The sequence below is a fragment of the Calypte anna genome, chromosome Z (assembly GCF_003957555.1).
Source record: "Calypte anna isolate BGI_N300 chromosome Z, bCalAnn1_v1.p, whole genome shotgun sequence".
In the NCBI taxonomy this organism is placed as follows: Eukaryota; Metazoa; Chordata; class Aves; order Apodiformes; family Trochilidae; genus Calypte; species Calypte anna.
Genome location: NC_044274.1, coordinates 49,516,207 through 49,532,951, shown reverse-complemented (window position 1 = coordinate 49,532,951; position 16,745 = coordinate 49,516,207). Strand labels below are relative to the sequence as shown.

General features: G+C 44.0%; 1 protein-coding gene across 3 annotated transcripts; it reads left to right on the top strand.

Moving 5' to 3' along the window:
• The first annotated feature begins 268 nt into the window (after positions 1 to 268).
• On the top strand, positions 269 to 16,499 carry GCNT4 (glucosaminyl (N-acetyl) transferase 4). Of its 3 annotated transcripts, XM_030467347.1 has the most exons (4): positions 269 to 381; positions 3,629 to 3,833; positions 12,002 to 12,060; positions 13,523 to 16,499. In XM_030467347.1, exons 3-4 carry the CDS (start codon positions 12,029 to 12,031, stop codon positions 14,889 to 14,891), a joined length of 1,401 nt encoding a protein of 466 aa, XP_030323207.1. In that variant the 5' UTR covers positions 269 to 381; positions 3,629 to 3,833; positions 12,002 to 12,028; the 3' UTR covers positions 14,892 to 16,499. The 3 variants fall into 3 exon arrangements, 2 of the variants coding, with proteins under 2 accessions (XP_030323207.1, XP_030323208.1); XR_003988670.1 differs by lacking the exons at positions 12,002 to 12,060; positions 13,523 to 16,499 and adding an exon at positions 6,749 to 7,454; XM_030467348.1 differs by lacking the exon at positions 12,002 to 12,060.
• The last annotated feature ends 246 nt before the right edge of the window (positions 16,500 to 16,745 follow it).

Sequence of the window (16,745 nt, the reverse complement as noted above, 5' to 3'; positions counted from 1 at the left end):
CGCGGGCGCGCAGCGGGGCGGTGCTGGGCGAGCGGGGCGCGGCGCTGGAGGAGGAGGGCGAGGAGGAGGAGAAGGACGAGGAGGAGGAGAAAAAGGAGAAGGAACGGTGCTGGTGAGAGCAGCCGGGGAGTTCTGGTAAGAAGGAGTCGTGCGCCTTAAAAGTTAATTACGGGAGGGATTTTACGTCTGGGGAAGGGAGAGCAGCAGCAGCAGCGGTGAGCAGGCTGTGGGCTCCTGGAGTCCGGGCAGACACCTGCCCGCTCCCCGCGGGTGGGAGCCGTGCCTCGCTCCTCGGGCACAGAGGCTGCTCCGGGGGAGCAACAGTGACACCAACACCGGCGTGCGGTTCAGTAACGGGAACCGGGGCTGCGGTGATGTTGGGTGAGGTCTCTCGTGGTTTTGCCGCTCAGTAAATTGTTGAAAACGTACGTGTTGGTCTGTAGCTGAGTATAATTTGCTAAGTGCGCTTTCTCGTTTCTTTAATGCGGAAGGAGGCTCTTTGTGAGGTAACAAAAGTAACAAACACAAAAGACCTCTCAAAAATACGTTTGTTTTCCTCGAGGAGAGGCGATAGCAATCTCATGATGGGATGCATAAACTTACTGATATCAGAGTGAGGCTTGTGGAAGGAGACCTTAAGGGGAACTTTCCTTGAGTTTAACACATCCACCGTGTCCCACCTGAGGATCTGCTGAATTGAACATCTTTTAACTTGTTTAAAAGATCTAATTTGTAAACCAACCTGTTTCGATTTGAGTTGGGCAAAAATCCTTAGTAGTAACCTACTACTTGAAAATAAACAAACTTCCTTAATGTTTTTGCCTCGGAGAGACTCAGCGCAGGGGTAGATAATGGTAGATAAACTTGTGACTGATATGAAAGCTGTGAACAGGAAGTATCTTGCTGTCTTTTAGACCAAGAGTTATATATCTGTGTATATATTTTTATATGTATTTGTGTATATAAAGCACCTATCACCATATCAATAAACATTCTTTGAACCCACTCAAATCAAAAACAGTTGAGTAGCACTGGAAGGCAAAAGATTGAAAAGAAGTACAAAAAAGTGCAGTTATGCACAGTACTCAGGTCAGCTGTATTTTTCCTCCTTTTCCTTCCCCCAGTCTACTGAGTGTCAGAAAACTTACATGGGTTCAAAAAACAACTGAATGGAAGAAATCAAAATTTCATGAATAGTCAAGGTTGTAACCCCTGACTTTTGAAAATGCTGAGCTGTAAGGGAGTGGAAACAAAAAGAGAATGCAGAGAAGATGTTGGAGAGTACTTGTTCTCCCTCTGCTGCTTCTCCTCTTTCCAACCATCTGCTTTTGGGTACTCTGAGACAACATCTAGGGCTGGATGAGCCCCGTGGGTGGGATGGGATGTGCCTGTTCTTCCATGCATTTAGCTTTTCTGAGATGGTCATAGAAGGGAAAGTGAAATGTCTCTATTTCTGCATTGATAGTTTTTGGTCTTATATATGATACTGGTGGGCTTTCACCCAGTTCTTGTGTATTTTTCTGTGTGATGCCCAGCTGTAAAGGCATTTAAAGATCACTAACAACCCTGGCTAATGCTTTTTGACACATGACTCTTATAAGTGAGCTATTTGTAAGGACTAACTACAACTTTTTGAAAAACAGTAATGGTGATAAGTGATACTCAGCTAATGCTGATAAGGGGTACATTCGTGTTTAAATTGCATGTGTTGGCACAAGCCTTGAGCTGGAATTACACTGTAGATGCAGTAAAAGGGACCAGCCACTGAAAACTGCTTGTATACTGAGTTCTATAGATTTTGTGAATGATAACCTATACTATGCATGCTAATTTCTGACCTAATATTATTCTAGTCAGTCAACAGACTGCCTGTCATCTTAAAAATGCCTTGAGTGCAGAGACTAGATCTCTGAATTCTTTAGAGGTAGTGCAGTTGATCTGAGATGAATTAACCAAAAGTGAAATTAAAAAAGTACAAGGGGTCAAGCTGTGGGTTATCATTAGGTATAAAGAAACTGATGAGTGCTTATGTCTAGGATTAAGGAAAGACCAGAAGATATTGAAATGTTGTTTGAGAACCAACAGGTAAGTGCAGAGATTGTTGATCATGTGGACCTTTTCAGCCTGGCAGCTGTTTAGAGTAGCCAGATGCAGCTGAGAGCCTCAGTAGCTGTCCACAATGTACAGTATGTTTTCAAGAACCTTTATGTCCACTAGCAGGATGGAAACAGAGCATTAGTAGGTTGACAGAGCAACTCCTCCCCTTCTACTAAGCCCTGGTGAGGCCACATCTAGAATGTTGTGTCCAGTTCTGGGCCCCTCAGTTCCAAGACCAGGAACTGCTTGAGAGAGTCCAGCACAGATCCACAAAGGGTGACGTTTCCCTTATGAGGAAAGGCTGAGGGAGCTGGGTCTCTTCAGCTTGGAGAAGACTGAGGGGTGACCTCATTAATGTTTATATATATGAAAAGGGTGAGTGTCAGGAAGATGGAGCCAGACTCTTCTCAGTGATGCCCACTGACAGGATAAGGGGTAAGGTGTGCAAGCTGGAGCAAGCATAGGAGGAAACATGAGGAAAATATTTTCTACTGTGAGGGTGACAGATCACTGGAACAGGCTGCCCAGGGAGGTTGTGGAGTCTCTTTCCTTGGAGACATTCAAAACCTGCCTGCATGCAATCCTGTGTGACCTACTTTATGTGATCCTGCCTTGGCAGGGAGATTGGACTCCATGATCTCCTGAGGTCTCTTCCAGCCCCTAACATTCTGTGATCCTGTGATTTTCAGACTTCAGCAGAAAAGTTTCAGGAAGGCGCAATGCAGGGATTTTGGAAATGCATTAGCTGCTGGTCAGAGCTAGGAGTGGAGCACTAGTCTTGGTAGTTTGCTGTGTACCTTAGTGACAAAGTAAGCTCAGGTAGGCTATGGGTAAGGAGGGTTGTCAGTCCTGATGTGTGCTTATGAAAGTGGTTTTGCTAACAGACTATGCTTAAGAGGACTGTAACAGGAGCTTATGGTGTTTGCATAGCTGTTACAGGTATAGAAAGATACCAGGAATTGTATGGTAACTCCAGCTTTTGAGGTCTCACAGGAAATAGTGATGAAGTAATAATTAACGGCACAGATGAGTCAAAAAGCTGTTGTCTGCAATATAATCTGCAGGGTGCTGTGAAGAAAGAGGAGTTCTTTAACCACATCACAGGCAGATGCATGAATCAGTAAGCACATGACAGGGTACATACCACCCTGTTGGAGACCCATACATCTTCTTGCTATTGAGTAGTTGAACTGCAGGGTGGCTAGCATGGTGCATCATGAAGCTAGCCACTGGCCTGGGCAGGGCTCCCTACTGCTAATCAAAGACTTTTTCCTTTTGGATTGATGTTGTATAGTGCAGGTGGCCTGTGTGTGGTTTTGTATTGCATTACTGTTTGGTGGTGAGTTCTTTCTGCATGGTGCTTTTTATTGTGTTTTTTTCCACCATCTTCTTTTTGTGTAGAAACACTACACAAGTAAACAAAAGTACGTGCTTACACAGCTAATGGCTTCTACAGCTTACCACACAAAGCCTCCATATTTGGTATTTTTTCAGCTAATGTTTTGCACTTTTCTTTCATAATCTGTGCAAGCAATGATGTTGTCCCTGCTACTTCTGTACATCCAACTTCATACACACTTGCAACGCCGATAAAGCTGAAGGCTGAAGGCACTGACAGGATGGAGCAGACACCAGGACTTTGTTCAGCCACCAAGCCAGCTGTGCCCGTGTACATCTTCTGTCACAGAGCATCCTAAAGAGCTCCACAAAGGGACCACTGCAAAGTCCAGGAGGAGGTAGGTCTGCAGCTCTCCTTGAAATGATCCTGCTGATGTGACAAGCTGCCAGTTTGGTCATGAAGACTTTGACGTGGGGGGAATTGACTCAAAGGGGGTGATTTGCAGCAGGGGCTCACAGGCGAGAGTCTGCAAGCAGCTTGGTGGAGAGGTGGAGGAAATGGAGAAATATTTTGAGCTGTTAATGGGAGCTTTTCTGCAGCGTGGTGAAGTTTCTCCTACCTCCCTGTCTAACAGGAAACTTCCACCCTCTTTTACGGTATTACTTCTTGCCAATGTACACAAGTTCTGGCCCTTTGGGCCTGATTTTTATGTTATGCAGTAGTACGAGGGAAAGATTAACCCTCTTTCCACTGTAGCAGTAGTAGTATTATTTTAACCTCTCATGAGTCAGAGCAAAGCTGTTAAACTTTAGATTAGAAATGAGTAAAATGCTTACGGGTATTTGTTGTTTTTGTTTTTTCTTAACTGATGAACTAATTTGTCTTTATATATATATATATATATATATACTGACTCTTAACTTTATGATACCTTAAGTCCCTAGGAAACATTCTTGTCTCTTAAAGTCAGAGAACTTAAATACTCAACATACAGACTTAAGAATTTCCTTACCCGTCTACCCCTAGGCTTTCTAAACACTTCCTTGCTTTAACAGGGCTGTAGATCCTCTGTCTGGCAGGACAGAATAGTTTGGGATGTGTCAAGGGATTTGACAAGGGATTTTTTTTTTTTTTTTCAGCTATTCTTCACCAGAACAGTTTTCATCAAAAGTTACTGTAAAGCAGTTCAGATTAGTTGGGGGAGCAGAGGATCCAAGTTCACTTCTCTCTTGTGCTGCTGTCTTGTTGTGTGACCCTGCAGAAACTGCTTGCCTCTTTTCTTGGCCAGAGAGCAGAAACATTCGTTACCTCGGGACATGGTCATGTGGGAATTAATGTTTAGATATTTTACTGCAATTATGGGGATCACTGTTATACTGAAGGCAACTATAAGAGACCATCCAGCCTTTTCTAAAGAACATATATGAGTGGCAGACATACAAGAAAAAAAAATTAACTGCCAGCACAGCAGGTTCACAGATCTGTGTACCCCATGCAATGAACAGTCCTCATGTTCAGTACTGGGACAGTTGTATGTGATACAAATGACTGCGAAATCTTTGCTGAACCTATGCATCTGGTGAGAAGTTGACTTTCCTCTTCCAGAAGCACAAAACTGTAGACTTTATTGCTTTGGTTTGCTTGTTGTTGGGTTAATTTTTTTGGGTTTTGTTTGTTTGTTTGTTTGTTTGTTTTCCTCCTTGGAGGAATCTTCTTGGTTTTAATCTTCAGGGTCTTAAAATTGGAAGGCTTGTAATTTAATTAGACTAGTTTCTAAAATGATGCCATATTTTCAGTGCCTCACAATAAGAGGTCTGTAAGGCAACATGTAAGTAGTTGTAGTTACTTAGCCCTTCAGCTGTCCATCATTTAAAGGAAATCTAAGTATTACACCAGGCAGGCCAGAACAGGGGGTGAGCTGTGTGGAATGAGGCTGGTAGTGGGTGCTGCTAAGTTACAGGGGTGCAGGGTGAGGCTCCAGTGTAGGGAGTGTGTGGGAGAAACCAGACAAACTTGGTAGAATCAATGTATCTAGATCTAACATGATAAAACATACTCCTACGGAAGCTTCATGATCTTGTTAATAAATAATTTTGCAGTGGAAATAACCAGCTAGCAGCAGTAAATATTAGCACATGAATAAATTAACTTTCCCAGCTATCAGCATTGAATAATTGAGTTAAAAGTTTAATTCAGACAGTAAAAAACAAACAAAAAAACCCCAACAAAAATAGCACTCAGCACATGGTTACTTTTCCCCCTCTTCAGCTTCCAAGTAACATTGTCCTTCCAGGTCCCAAGAAGCCCATCAAGTGACTTGATCTGTATAGAGTAGAGAGAAAATCGGAAGAAATTAACTGCAGAATTGGTCATGCAAACAACTAAACCAAGTTTGCGTTGCTGTGTATGCAGGTGTGTGTTAAGCAAATAGATATTCTATCAGGGACAATTTTACCAAAGTGTTTTTGCCTGGAGGAGAGAGACTTGCTCCTGTAGCTCCTGCTACTATAGGGTAATGGGGTTGGTTGCTGAAATACACTGTGACCTGGTTTCCAAGGAAAGGTGTGGCCACTGGGTTTTGCCTCATATGCCTGTGAGGGACGGAGGAGTAGCAAGTCAGAGAAAGTACCTGGTTAGCTGCTTTGTTTGACTTTGTTGTTAATGCTGCCTAGATGAAAGCACCCTCATTGATCCCTCTCTCCGTTCTCCTCTTGCATCATTTCCCAATATATGTTCTGCTGCTCCTTCTCAACACCCGTTCCCTTTTATTTTTTTAACCAAAGTGATAAGCAAGGAGCCTGCTTTGTGCTTTGCATTGCCAGAAAGGCTTCTGCATGGGAGACAGAAGAACATGGTGGGGTAGGAGCACCCCTGTTCCCCTGTGTCTGCTCTCTCTGTCTCCTTCATACAGACTTGCGTTCAGACTTGACGTTTTCACTTAACTCTTGCTCTGTGGCAAGCCCAAAAGCTCAAGCACAAGCACAACAGCATTTGTAGCTAGAACTATGTATTTCAGATCCAGTCTGGAGAGACCACTACCTAGTCACAGCCTGAATTTTCCAAGGATCCCTATTCTGGTAGCAGCCACCATGTCTTTGCCACCCTACACTCTGGGTTAACTACTCCCAAGCTGATGTGACAGCAGATAAAAAGAGTTCCCACCAGATGTCTGTCTGGCATGGCACCAAAAGTTGCTTGTAGCATCTGTAGCCAACTGAGAAGAGTAATAGACTTCTATGATGGGTAATGATAAAGTAGAAAATCAGTGGTATAAATTAGGACTACACTGATCATGGCTTTTCTTTTCTGTAGCTCAGTGTAGTTGGTGATTGAGCTTGGACTTCTGTGCACCTACTGAACAGATCCTTCAGGAAGGACTGGCAGAGGACAGAGCCAGTGGACATTGGCTGATACATACCTTCCATTCCCTAAGAGAACTGTGATGCACGGGTTGTTGCAGACATCCTGATTACAAGCTTCTCCAGGTAGCACTGCCCACATGTCCCATTGCTGGCCCTGGTGCTTTCAGTGCTGTCTGAAGCACCTTTGCCTCTCTGTGGGACCAGACCACACTGAACAGAGATCCCTCCACCCTCCCTGGAAAAAAAAAAAAACAAACCTTCAAAACAAGATTTTCATCCTTCTGCCTGCAGAAATGTCCCCATCTTGGTGCATCTTGGCCCCACAGGTCTCTGGGCTTTTTGTGATGGACCCAGGCAATTCATGACAGCTCCAGCCTACAGGCAGCATCCAGGGAGCTTCTGGGCTCTGTAGATCCACTTGGCAGCTTCTGTTGTAATCACTTAAGCAGCTGTCTTTAGTGAAACACAAGATGTATCAGAAAAGGAAAGGGAATGAGGAAAAGGGAAACTAAGTAGCAGAGAGCTGAAAAACTTCTGGAAGTCTCAAAGTGATTGGTGAACTGTTAATAAATCAGTGAATAATAAATCTGAATACCAGCAACCTGAGAGCACCTCTGCAGTGCACAGGAAAAGCTGGAGAGGATCACAGATTCTGATGAAGCTAGTGATGTGTCTGGCCTTTTCGCATCTTTTAAAGCAAACCCTTAGTTGGGTACTTTTAAGTAACCAGTGACATCTGCCAAGAGCAGCTTTTCTGAACCTTCACTGGTTTTCACGGTTAAGTTTGCCTCACAGGACTTTTTGCTAGGAAGGGAGAAGGAGAAAGAGTTAATGCTAAAATGTAAGTACCCACAGGTCTTTGACTTTTGACTGAAAGAAAACCTACCCTGAGTAATGCAGCTGTTATGTTAAAGAAAAAGCTTTTCGGAAACCAATTCATTCTCAGGCTGGCTTTTCTCAATAGCCATAGATGAGTCATTTGCAAAAAGAAACAGGGGCTTTTGGAGTGGCTGGGACTCCGCCTGTGCCATCTTTTTTCCCCTGCAAGGCAGTCAGCTTTCGTGTTTTCTGAATTGTACTGCAGATACAGCAGGGCAAGAGGCAATTGACTGCATTGCTGTGCAGAGCAAGAGGAACATAAGAGTTGATATTCCTGCTCAGTGTGAAGGGAGCTGCAGCCTCCTCCAGTACAAGGATGACACTGGCATTGCTGAGTTGCACAGACTGGGAGCTGCAGTTACTCTGGGTACACAGGATATACCAAAACAGTAAAAGCAATAGTATGAGGAGCAGCAGTAAAGCCCTGGGCTCTCTGAGGCACAAGGCCTCTCCATATGTAAATCATTAGTGGTCTTAGTAGAGTGGAAACATGCCTTCAGGGGGGCAGCACAAGCCCAAAGCTTGCCAGTTCCTATGCACTGCAAAGGGAACCTGACTGCTTCTCTGGATTGCTCAACGCCTTCCTTAACCCTTTATAGAGAGGCAGGCTCAAAGAGAACTGAACCCTGTAACCCTGGTGGGTATGGGCTGGTGGAGGTCAGCCAGAATCAGAGACTGGTTCTCTGGGCTGGCTCAGGCTCATGTGGACTGGAGCAGCTCCCAGGCTGGTTTTCCCTTATTGCTCCTGAGCACCACTCTGGGGCAGAGGAGTTGCTGGCAGAGAAGCAGGGTCAAGGGCAATGCTGCTGGATCCCAGAGCTCTTCCCATGGGAGATGCATCAAGGGTCTGCAAGGATCTAGAAGAGCTGGCACAATAGCTGGGCTTTTGTCATGGCTTCTGTTGGGGCAGTGACTTTCCTGGGCATGCCTGGTCCGGCCCATTTTGCAACCTGTGCTCCGGGATGAATGGGTCCTTTGCAGTTTCTTTTATCTTTCCATCAGTTGTGGAGGGACCTTAGGTGCTTAGTCTGATGAACTTTGGGCAAGGTGGGTCTCAGATTTATGGATCAAGAAACAGAACAGGTTTCCAGTTCTCTTCAAGCCCAAATCCAGAAAAACTCTGGGGAGCTTAACCTCACTGAGTTCTGCTGTCTGGCATAGATACTGTGGGAGAACACCAAGAGGTCCAGTGGAAATGTCCCTGCCCATGGTAGGGGGTTGGAATAGGTGACCCATAAAGGTCCCTTCTAATCCAAACCGTTTTATGAAGTAGCACACAATGCTGTCTTTATTTGGTTTCTCAGCAGGACCGGTGCTTTAAAATTGTTTTTACTCTGAAGGAATGGTTGTTAAAAAAAAAAGTAATTTTGAGTAAGCTTTGTGTGCTCACTGGAGGCTCTTCAGAGCAGCAATTTGGATGGGCTTCACCCGTTTTTGTTTCTTGATTGAAACACACACTGGGGTATGTGGATTTATGAATAAAGAAACCTCACTGAGGCCACGTTCAGCGCTGAGGCCATGCTCTTTGACAGGCTGCGAGCTGGTGCTTGGGGATGGATGCTTGCCTTCTGAACACAAGCAACAGCTTTGAAGGGAGAGCCACTTCCTAGGTTTTATAAAATTTTGTGTGTGTCTTGCATTGTGATGCACAAGGGGAAACTCAGACTTGTCCAATGGAAATCTTCAGCAATGAGTTGCTGTGGATTAAACCTCGGGGTAATTAACTTGTTCCTGGGTCTTTTAATAGAACTGGTACTCATATGAGTATTTGTTCTTGGCCAACGTGGAGAGGGTAAAATCTGTGAGGCTGAGCTGGAGAGTGGTGTGTAGAAAGGACAGGAGGATTTCCCTAGGAGCCAGAGTTTGTGGAAGAATTGTGTAACTCTGGTAGGATCTGGACAGGAGTCCTGTACCCATTGAAGACCGAGGGCTCCTTCCTTACTCAAGTGGCTGGCCATGCAAACTTCTCCCCATTTCTGCTCACAGGAGTCAGGATTACTCCTGGAGGGATGAGATGAAGAAGTGCAGGAAGGGGAGAAAGTTGCCAGCTGATGGCTGTGCTCCCATCCTGAATCCTGTCCTGTCCCCCTCTCAGCACTCAAGAGCAGAGCCCCAGAGCCCAGGCTGCACTGGTGTCAGCATGGGGAAGAGTGATTTGCTGTGGATGTTGCTTTCTTCTGAGAGAGGCACTCAGTCAAGTGCACACTTGATGTGCTGCAGTCCTCACTCATGACCGATCTGGAGAAGCCAAGCCTTGAAGGCATGCTCAGGGAAGGCCACTGGGCAAGTGGGCAAGTGCCTGGTGGTGTGTGGAGTTCTGAGCTGTGAGTTAGCAGAGCTAGATTTGGAACAGTTTTTATTAAAACTATTGTCTTCCCCCCCCCCCCGCCCCCAACAAGAATCCTAAAAGCAGGTCTAATTTACCTCTCATTAGCCTTTCCTTTAGTTTCACCTTGCAGGCATTTAGCATTTCAAGCAATTACCAGTGTCTCAGTAGAAATTCAATATTCTGTGTTGTTAGAGTAATCTGTATTGTAAAAGCCAAGAGAAATATCCACCAGTTCAATTTGCTTCTCTTTACTTAAAGTACAATTTACTTATATGACAGTGTTGTAGTACCAGCATGGGTGGTTTATCCAAGCAGGCTGCCTCTGGATGGTGTATAGGAACAAATGCTGCTTTTTATGCTTGTGGTGTGCTCACTGTAGGGGTTTACACTCTTTTGGGTTCTTTGTAGCTTCACTGGCTGTTAATTTATGTTTGCAAGTAGCAGGAGTAAGTTTCAGAAGTTTTTGAGAAGGGAGAACAATTTTCTGAGGAAGTTAAGCTTCTGCACATCTAGTTGGTTGTAGCTGGGAGTGAGTAGTGAGGCAGCAGGTCTTGCCAGCTCTTCCCCTGCAATCAGACCATCCTTCGCTCCCCCAGACCTTTGCTGTGTCACCACATGTATGTATATGAATGTCTGTTTGCGAATAAATACTACTTCCTTTGTTCCTGTTTCCATGATCTCTCCCTCCTCTCCAGTTGCTGCAAGTCAATGGAAATTGAGGTCTAACTCTACTATGTCCTTATGTTCATTTTCTAGCACATTTTTGCCATCATCTTGGCCTTCATTCCAAACACTGCCTTTAGCTGGCCATAGCTTGGTTCATAACTTTCAACACTTTCAGTACATAGGGGAGATTTTATTTTCCTCTGGTTTTATGAGTTTTATAGAGTTATGAGTGTCATGTGCACCACAGGAGAGCTGCAGAATTCTTCTGCAGCCTCCCAGCAGGAAAAATGTGAGCACTGCACTGAAGCACAGGGGAAGGAGAGGAGCTCCACTGCCCACTTGAAGAGTGATGAGTGTTTTCTGGTCCTTCTGCCAGCCCAACACCATTGCCTTAGGCAGACACAGACAGACAGGTCTGGCTGGAAAGCTCCTTGGAGGCAAGGACCCAGAGTTGCAATTTGAGAGTGGCAGGGTTGAAACTTTGCCGAGTCCTCTTGCGAGGGCTTATTCTGCTCACCAAGGCCAACACAGTGTTCAGCAAGCTGCATGACTTGATCTGCATCTGAACTGCAAGACTAGGAGGATATGAAATTCTCTCACTGAACTGTTCCTCCTTTTGTGTCAACATGCATCTTGCAGAGTTGCAGAAATGATGCTGTGGTTCCAGAGTTTAGTTTGCACCATATTTTTGTACTTGGAAATGTAACTCTGGAAGCTCTCAGTAGTCAACTGATTGCCTAATTCCTTCTTGAATCCTGCTGAGCTCAGGGTCTTCAAGGCACCCTATGAGAGGCTATAATTAGGTGTTATGTAAGAACGTGTTTTGTTACACAATACGAATGCGTTTTCCCTGTATGTGTTGTGTGTCTGTTTTCTCTCAACATCTCTTGCTTTATAGGGGCAAAACGTAAATAAAAACACCCATTCACCTTCTCTGAATAATTCAGTACTTTGCAGTCCATCCAGTAAGTGTCTTGATGGTTAGATGCTGTGTGTCTATATAGACCATCTGTGCAATACATATTGGTCACTAGATGAGATCAGTCTACATGAGTTTCTGCAGAGTCTTCTCATGTGTAGCAGAAGGGAAAGTGCAAACATTTTACAAAACAAGGCAAGATGGCAATGCCAAGTTCTCTTCCTAGTATAAAATCTTCATGCAAAAGGTGGAATGTTGGTCCTGAGTGTAGTATGGTAGCACTGGAGAAAAAAACACTCATGAGTAAGATAACCAGAGGTAGCATCTGGTGCTACTCCAGGTAGGTGCTTTCAGTAACTCTAGATGCCTGTTCCTGTCTGCTGCATGTCATTTGTTCCCTCCTTCTCCAGAGAGGACTGCATGTACTGTACACTGCTATGCCCAAGTGGACCTCTGAGTGCTCCATCTGGTAAGAAATAGGGCTTTTCCACTTGAATCAAAACCTGATGAGATTTGTGGTGACCCTTCTGTCCCAAGGGATTTCATTCCCTGGTCTCCCATTGTTTCTCAAGAAATCCCAGTCTTTTAGAGAAATCACCTTCATCCTGGTTAGTAATTATTTGTGCCTAGAGAGCAAAGAAGGCTGCAGTTCCTCACAAATTGATCCAGCATGGGTCCCTTCCATGAGGTGCAGAGTATCAATGAGAAAGATGCACAGGGAAAGGCTGAGCCAGGGAATACAGACTGATGAAGCAGCTCTGCCCTGACAAGCTGCTTATTAACTGAAGCTTCAGTTTGCAAGACCTGACACTGATGGGAATGCTAAAGGTGCTTACATTAGTCTTGAAGTAAGAGTCACATGCACACCTGAGTACTTGATTTTACATGTGTATGTGGGACCTGCAGACATCTTAGCCACCTTTTGTGGCCCCAATGTTTTATTTACCCTGAAGCACTCTGGAACAGCATCTTCTCAAAATATTTGAAGTGGTTCACTTTAGAGATAAGGTATAGCTTACTTTAAGCCAAGTAGAATTAAGCTTAATGCTGCACTTGAATGTGGATTCTGGTCTAATTTTAATTTAGAGATAGCAACAACACTGCTTGCACTCATCTGGTAAAGTGAATCTATATGGAAAGAGAGTCACTATATTTAGCTTTTATTGTGGTAATACTTCAGTTGGTAAGTTGCTACACGGCAATTTTATTCAATAGCCTGCTGCATAAGAAGGAGCCACGTGTGTGTTTTTGCAGTTGCATCTGAGGCTGTGTCACACAGCAGAGGACAGGGTAGATGTGCTACTGCTCACTGCTGTTCTTCCTGCCTTCAAAAGGTGATGTTACTGACTCATTCCAGTGGATGGAAGTACCAGGTCTTCATCAGCCTCTTTCCTCAGTGCAGGTTAACAGTATTTTCCAGAAGAAATCTGGACACAGTGTGGGCTTTGTGCCTGTTGGGAGAAGACAGGAAGGAAATTAATTTCTGCTTTGACATCTTCATGGGACAGTCTTTGTGTTAGAGACAATGAGGATGCACTGACTGAATTCTAAAGCTTTCAATTTAATACTTTTTTTTTTTTTGTCATCCTAGTATCTGCCACTAAGCAGGTGTACTTCGCAGACTCAGAAGAAATCCCCTTGCTGCTGCTCTCATTGAATCCCTTAGCTGGAAATAATTTGAAATCTGAGTATTTTTATTACCTTCAGTCAGCTAATTCAAGGGAATGAAATGTTTGTCTATTATTGTGGTAGAATCTGTCTTTGAATTAACATGATGATTAAGAAACTGCAGATTTATAGCGCCCTGTCCTGGTAAGGTGCTGTTTATGCTGTAGACTTGTGGGTGTCTACATGTCTCTGTCAGAAATTGAAATAGTCTCTGATACTTAATTACTCATTCAAGACTCCATCATGTCTCTGTTTTCTTGCAGGATGAAGAGACATAAGTGTCTCTACAAATGTCCAGCACGAAGGAAGATCCTGATCCTATGTGTTACAGGGTGGCTGATAGCACTGCTGAAGCTTCTCCATGTCGAAAGACACTTTTTTCCTTATAAAGGCATTTATTTGGTTGAGCACTTCTTGAGCACTTCTTCTTACATTAGAAACAGATATTCCTACCTTAGGAATGAGTTCCAGGCTGAAATCAATTGTTCGTCTATATATGAACAGGATCCCCATGAAACTGGCAAGAGTTTGGAGATAAGAAGAAAAAAGATAATTGATTTATCTGATGAAGATGTCATAGCAATGATGAGTGATTGCCACATGTACCGTTCACTTAGAAAATACCACCTAAAACCTGTTTCTCCAGAGGAGGAGAGTTTTCCAATTGCCTATTCTTTGGTTGTTCATAAAGATGCAATAATGGTAGAGAGGCTCATACATTCACTGTACAGCCATCAAAATATTTACTGCATTCATTATGACCAAAAATCAACAAAAAGTTTCAAATCTGCTATGAACAACCTAGCTAAATGTTTCCCTAACATTTTCATTGCATCAAAATTGGAGACAGTTTACTATGCACATATTTCACGGCTGCAAGCAGATTTCAATTGTCTGTCTGATTTGATGGTCTCTTCAGTTCCCTGGAAGTATGTTATTAATTTGTGTGGCCAAGATTTCCCTTTGAGGTCAAATTTTGAGTTGGTTGCTGAACTGAAGAAGCTCGATGGAGGAAACATGCTGGAAACTATAAAGCCAAGCAGTAGCAAAAGAGAACGGTTTACTTACCACTATGAGCTTACAAAAGTGCCTTATGAATACATGCAGATGCCTATGAAAACAAACATTTCCAAGAATCCACCACCTCATAATATTGAGGTATTTGTAGGCAGTGCCTATTTTGTATTAAGCCGAGCATTTATTCAATATACCCTTGAAAGCTCTCTTGCAAAAGATTTTTTCGAGTGGTCAAGGGATACATACTCTCCCGATGAACATTTCTGGGCCACTCTTGTACGTGTTCCTGGGGTCCCTGGGGAAGTTCCAAGGTCATCCCAGGACATAACAGACCTACAAAGCAAGACTCGTCTGGTGAAATGGAATTACCTTGAAGATCATTTGTATCCTCCCTGCACTGGTACCCACCTTCGCAGCGTCTGCATCTATGGGGCTGCAGAATTAAGATGGCTTCTGAATTATGGGCACTGGTTTGCCAACAAGTTTGACTCCAAAGTAGACCCTGTCCTGGTAAAATGTTTGGCAGAAAAGCTGGCAGAGCAGCAGAAGGAGTGGGTGTATTTGTCCTCTGATAACTACTTTCTGCACATAAATTCTATGAATGCCTCACGATAGCGGCTCCTTCTTCCCTGCTGTCAGTACTATGTGCTGCTCTAGCACAGCACCGGCAGTTCCTCTGCCTTGACCCTCTGCAGGATGTTGGTGAGCAAAACCTCTGTTCTGCACAAAGTTCAAGGCCCTGGAGAGCTAGGTGCCAAGCTGTTAATTTATGAAAATTCATGGCTCTCTGACTATAGCTTTGTAACTTGCTACAGTAATTCTGTATTTGTTCAGACAGGGTGATTCTGAGAGGGTGAGGTTTGCTTTTGGAGGCTCTGGTACAGTCTGTCCCAGCGGAATATTTTGCAAGCATGTTTTACATCAAGCCTGTTTGTTTCTTTCCTAAGAAGCTCCAGTGCATCTGTCTGCCTGTCTCCATTTCCTTCACCTGTGTTTTTCTCAAAGGTACGAAACGAAGACCTCTATAGCTGCTACCTCAAGAAAACTGGAAGTGCCCAGCTCACAAGAGACAAAAACTAAGACACAAAACCAAGATTTGCTTATGGCAAATAAGCCATGTGGCCTCACATGAAGTCCCAAATTCCCTGTCTATGAGACCTAACAAAAGATTTTTTGCAACGTGAATAGGACTGGATGACATAAGGGGAGGAAGATCCTTAGACATTGCATTGTCCATAGCAGTTTTCTCCCAGCTCATCTGTGCATTGCTTTTCTTTCTGTGAACATGTGCTCAGGCATTGTGCCATGCCTACGGAATCCGTGGTTGACTGAAATTTATGAATTTATGAACTTATGTGCTGTTGTTCCTCAAAGGCAGTATATATTAGTGTACCCAAGGGCTGTCTCTGCAGCCACTTAGGTATCAATGCCAAAAGAGGTCGGTCTTCATTTCTGTCTCTGCCCATGGAAATATGCTCCTGTGAAGTCCTCATCCTCTTGAGAGAGTGTGTCTACACACAGGGGATAGATTTAGTGCTAAATCTAATTAGTGTTCAGCAATGTGGTGCTATGTTGAAATGCAGAACATGCAAAGTCTAGCAGTAATCATAATAGTAGTAATCATAACCATAAGGCCCTGTGTAGGTGTGTCTGTCTGTGCAAGTCTTGTGGCTCTGTGCCAGCACAATCCCAGGCTGACAGGTGCTGGAGCAAGCTCTGGATCAGCTGTGGAGCTTCTGTTCTTCAGCATCTTCTGCTTCCCATGGCACTGCCAGGGCTTCTGGGAGCAGAGTGGCCCCTCAGAGACTCTTTGCAGCTGGGATCCCCACACTACAGTGTGAGGGAAGTGTTTGGTAATGCAGGGCTCTCTGCAGAAACTCTTTCAACTCAAACATGTCCTTTGGCATTTTGGGTTTTTCTCTGGATCTCTGTTCTGCCTCAAGTTCATTTTTGTTGATTCCAATGGTCTCTGGGGGCTGACTTGCTCCATGTCACCGTCCTCTTTCTGCGCATCTGGCTTTTATTAAGGGACCTCTTCTCTCAAATGAATTTGGGATATCTCGTCTTATCAATCCACAAACTGCTGTGGTAATGATCGTATCTCGTACCGATAAGAAACATTTGTTTCTAGTTTAAGTTGAAGCCAAGTCATTTTTTTTGTCTCAGTTTTAGTATGTAAATTTTATCATGGTCAGGTCATGTGTGGCTTAAGATGGGGTTTGAGATTGAGGAATCATGGGCCTTTTTTCCCCATTTGTGACACTGATTTTTCCTGTGAGACCTCAGACAAGTCATCTGAGTTTTCTATTTCAGCTGTGAAATGGGGGCAGCTATGTTCTACTGTCTTGCTAAGCACTTCAAAGCCTATGGGTGCTGTGGATTGGATTCATAGCACTATTTGCTTATCAAAATATTTATGTAGCTCAAGCAGTTCTTTGATGTACTGTTTCTGAAATAAATGGGGATTAT

What these genes read in the sequence shown, in the direction of transcription:
- GCNT4 (XM_030467347.1), top strand. Translation starts at nt 12,029, where the DNA reads ATGCCCAAGTGGACCTCTGAGTGCTCCATCTG. An exon ending in ACCTCTGAGTGCTCCATCTG is followed by an intron (nt 12,061 to 13,522) that starts GTAAGAAATAGG and finishes GTTTTCTTGCAG; the next exon opens with GATGAAGAGACATAAGTGTC.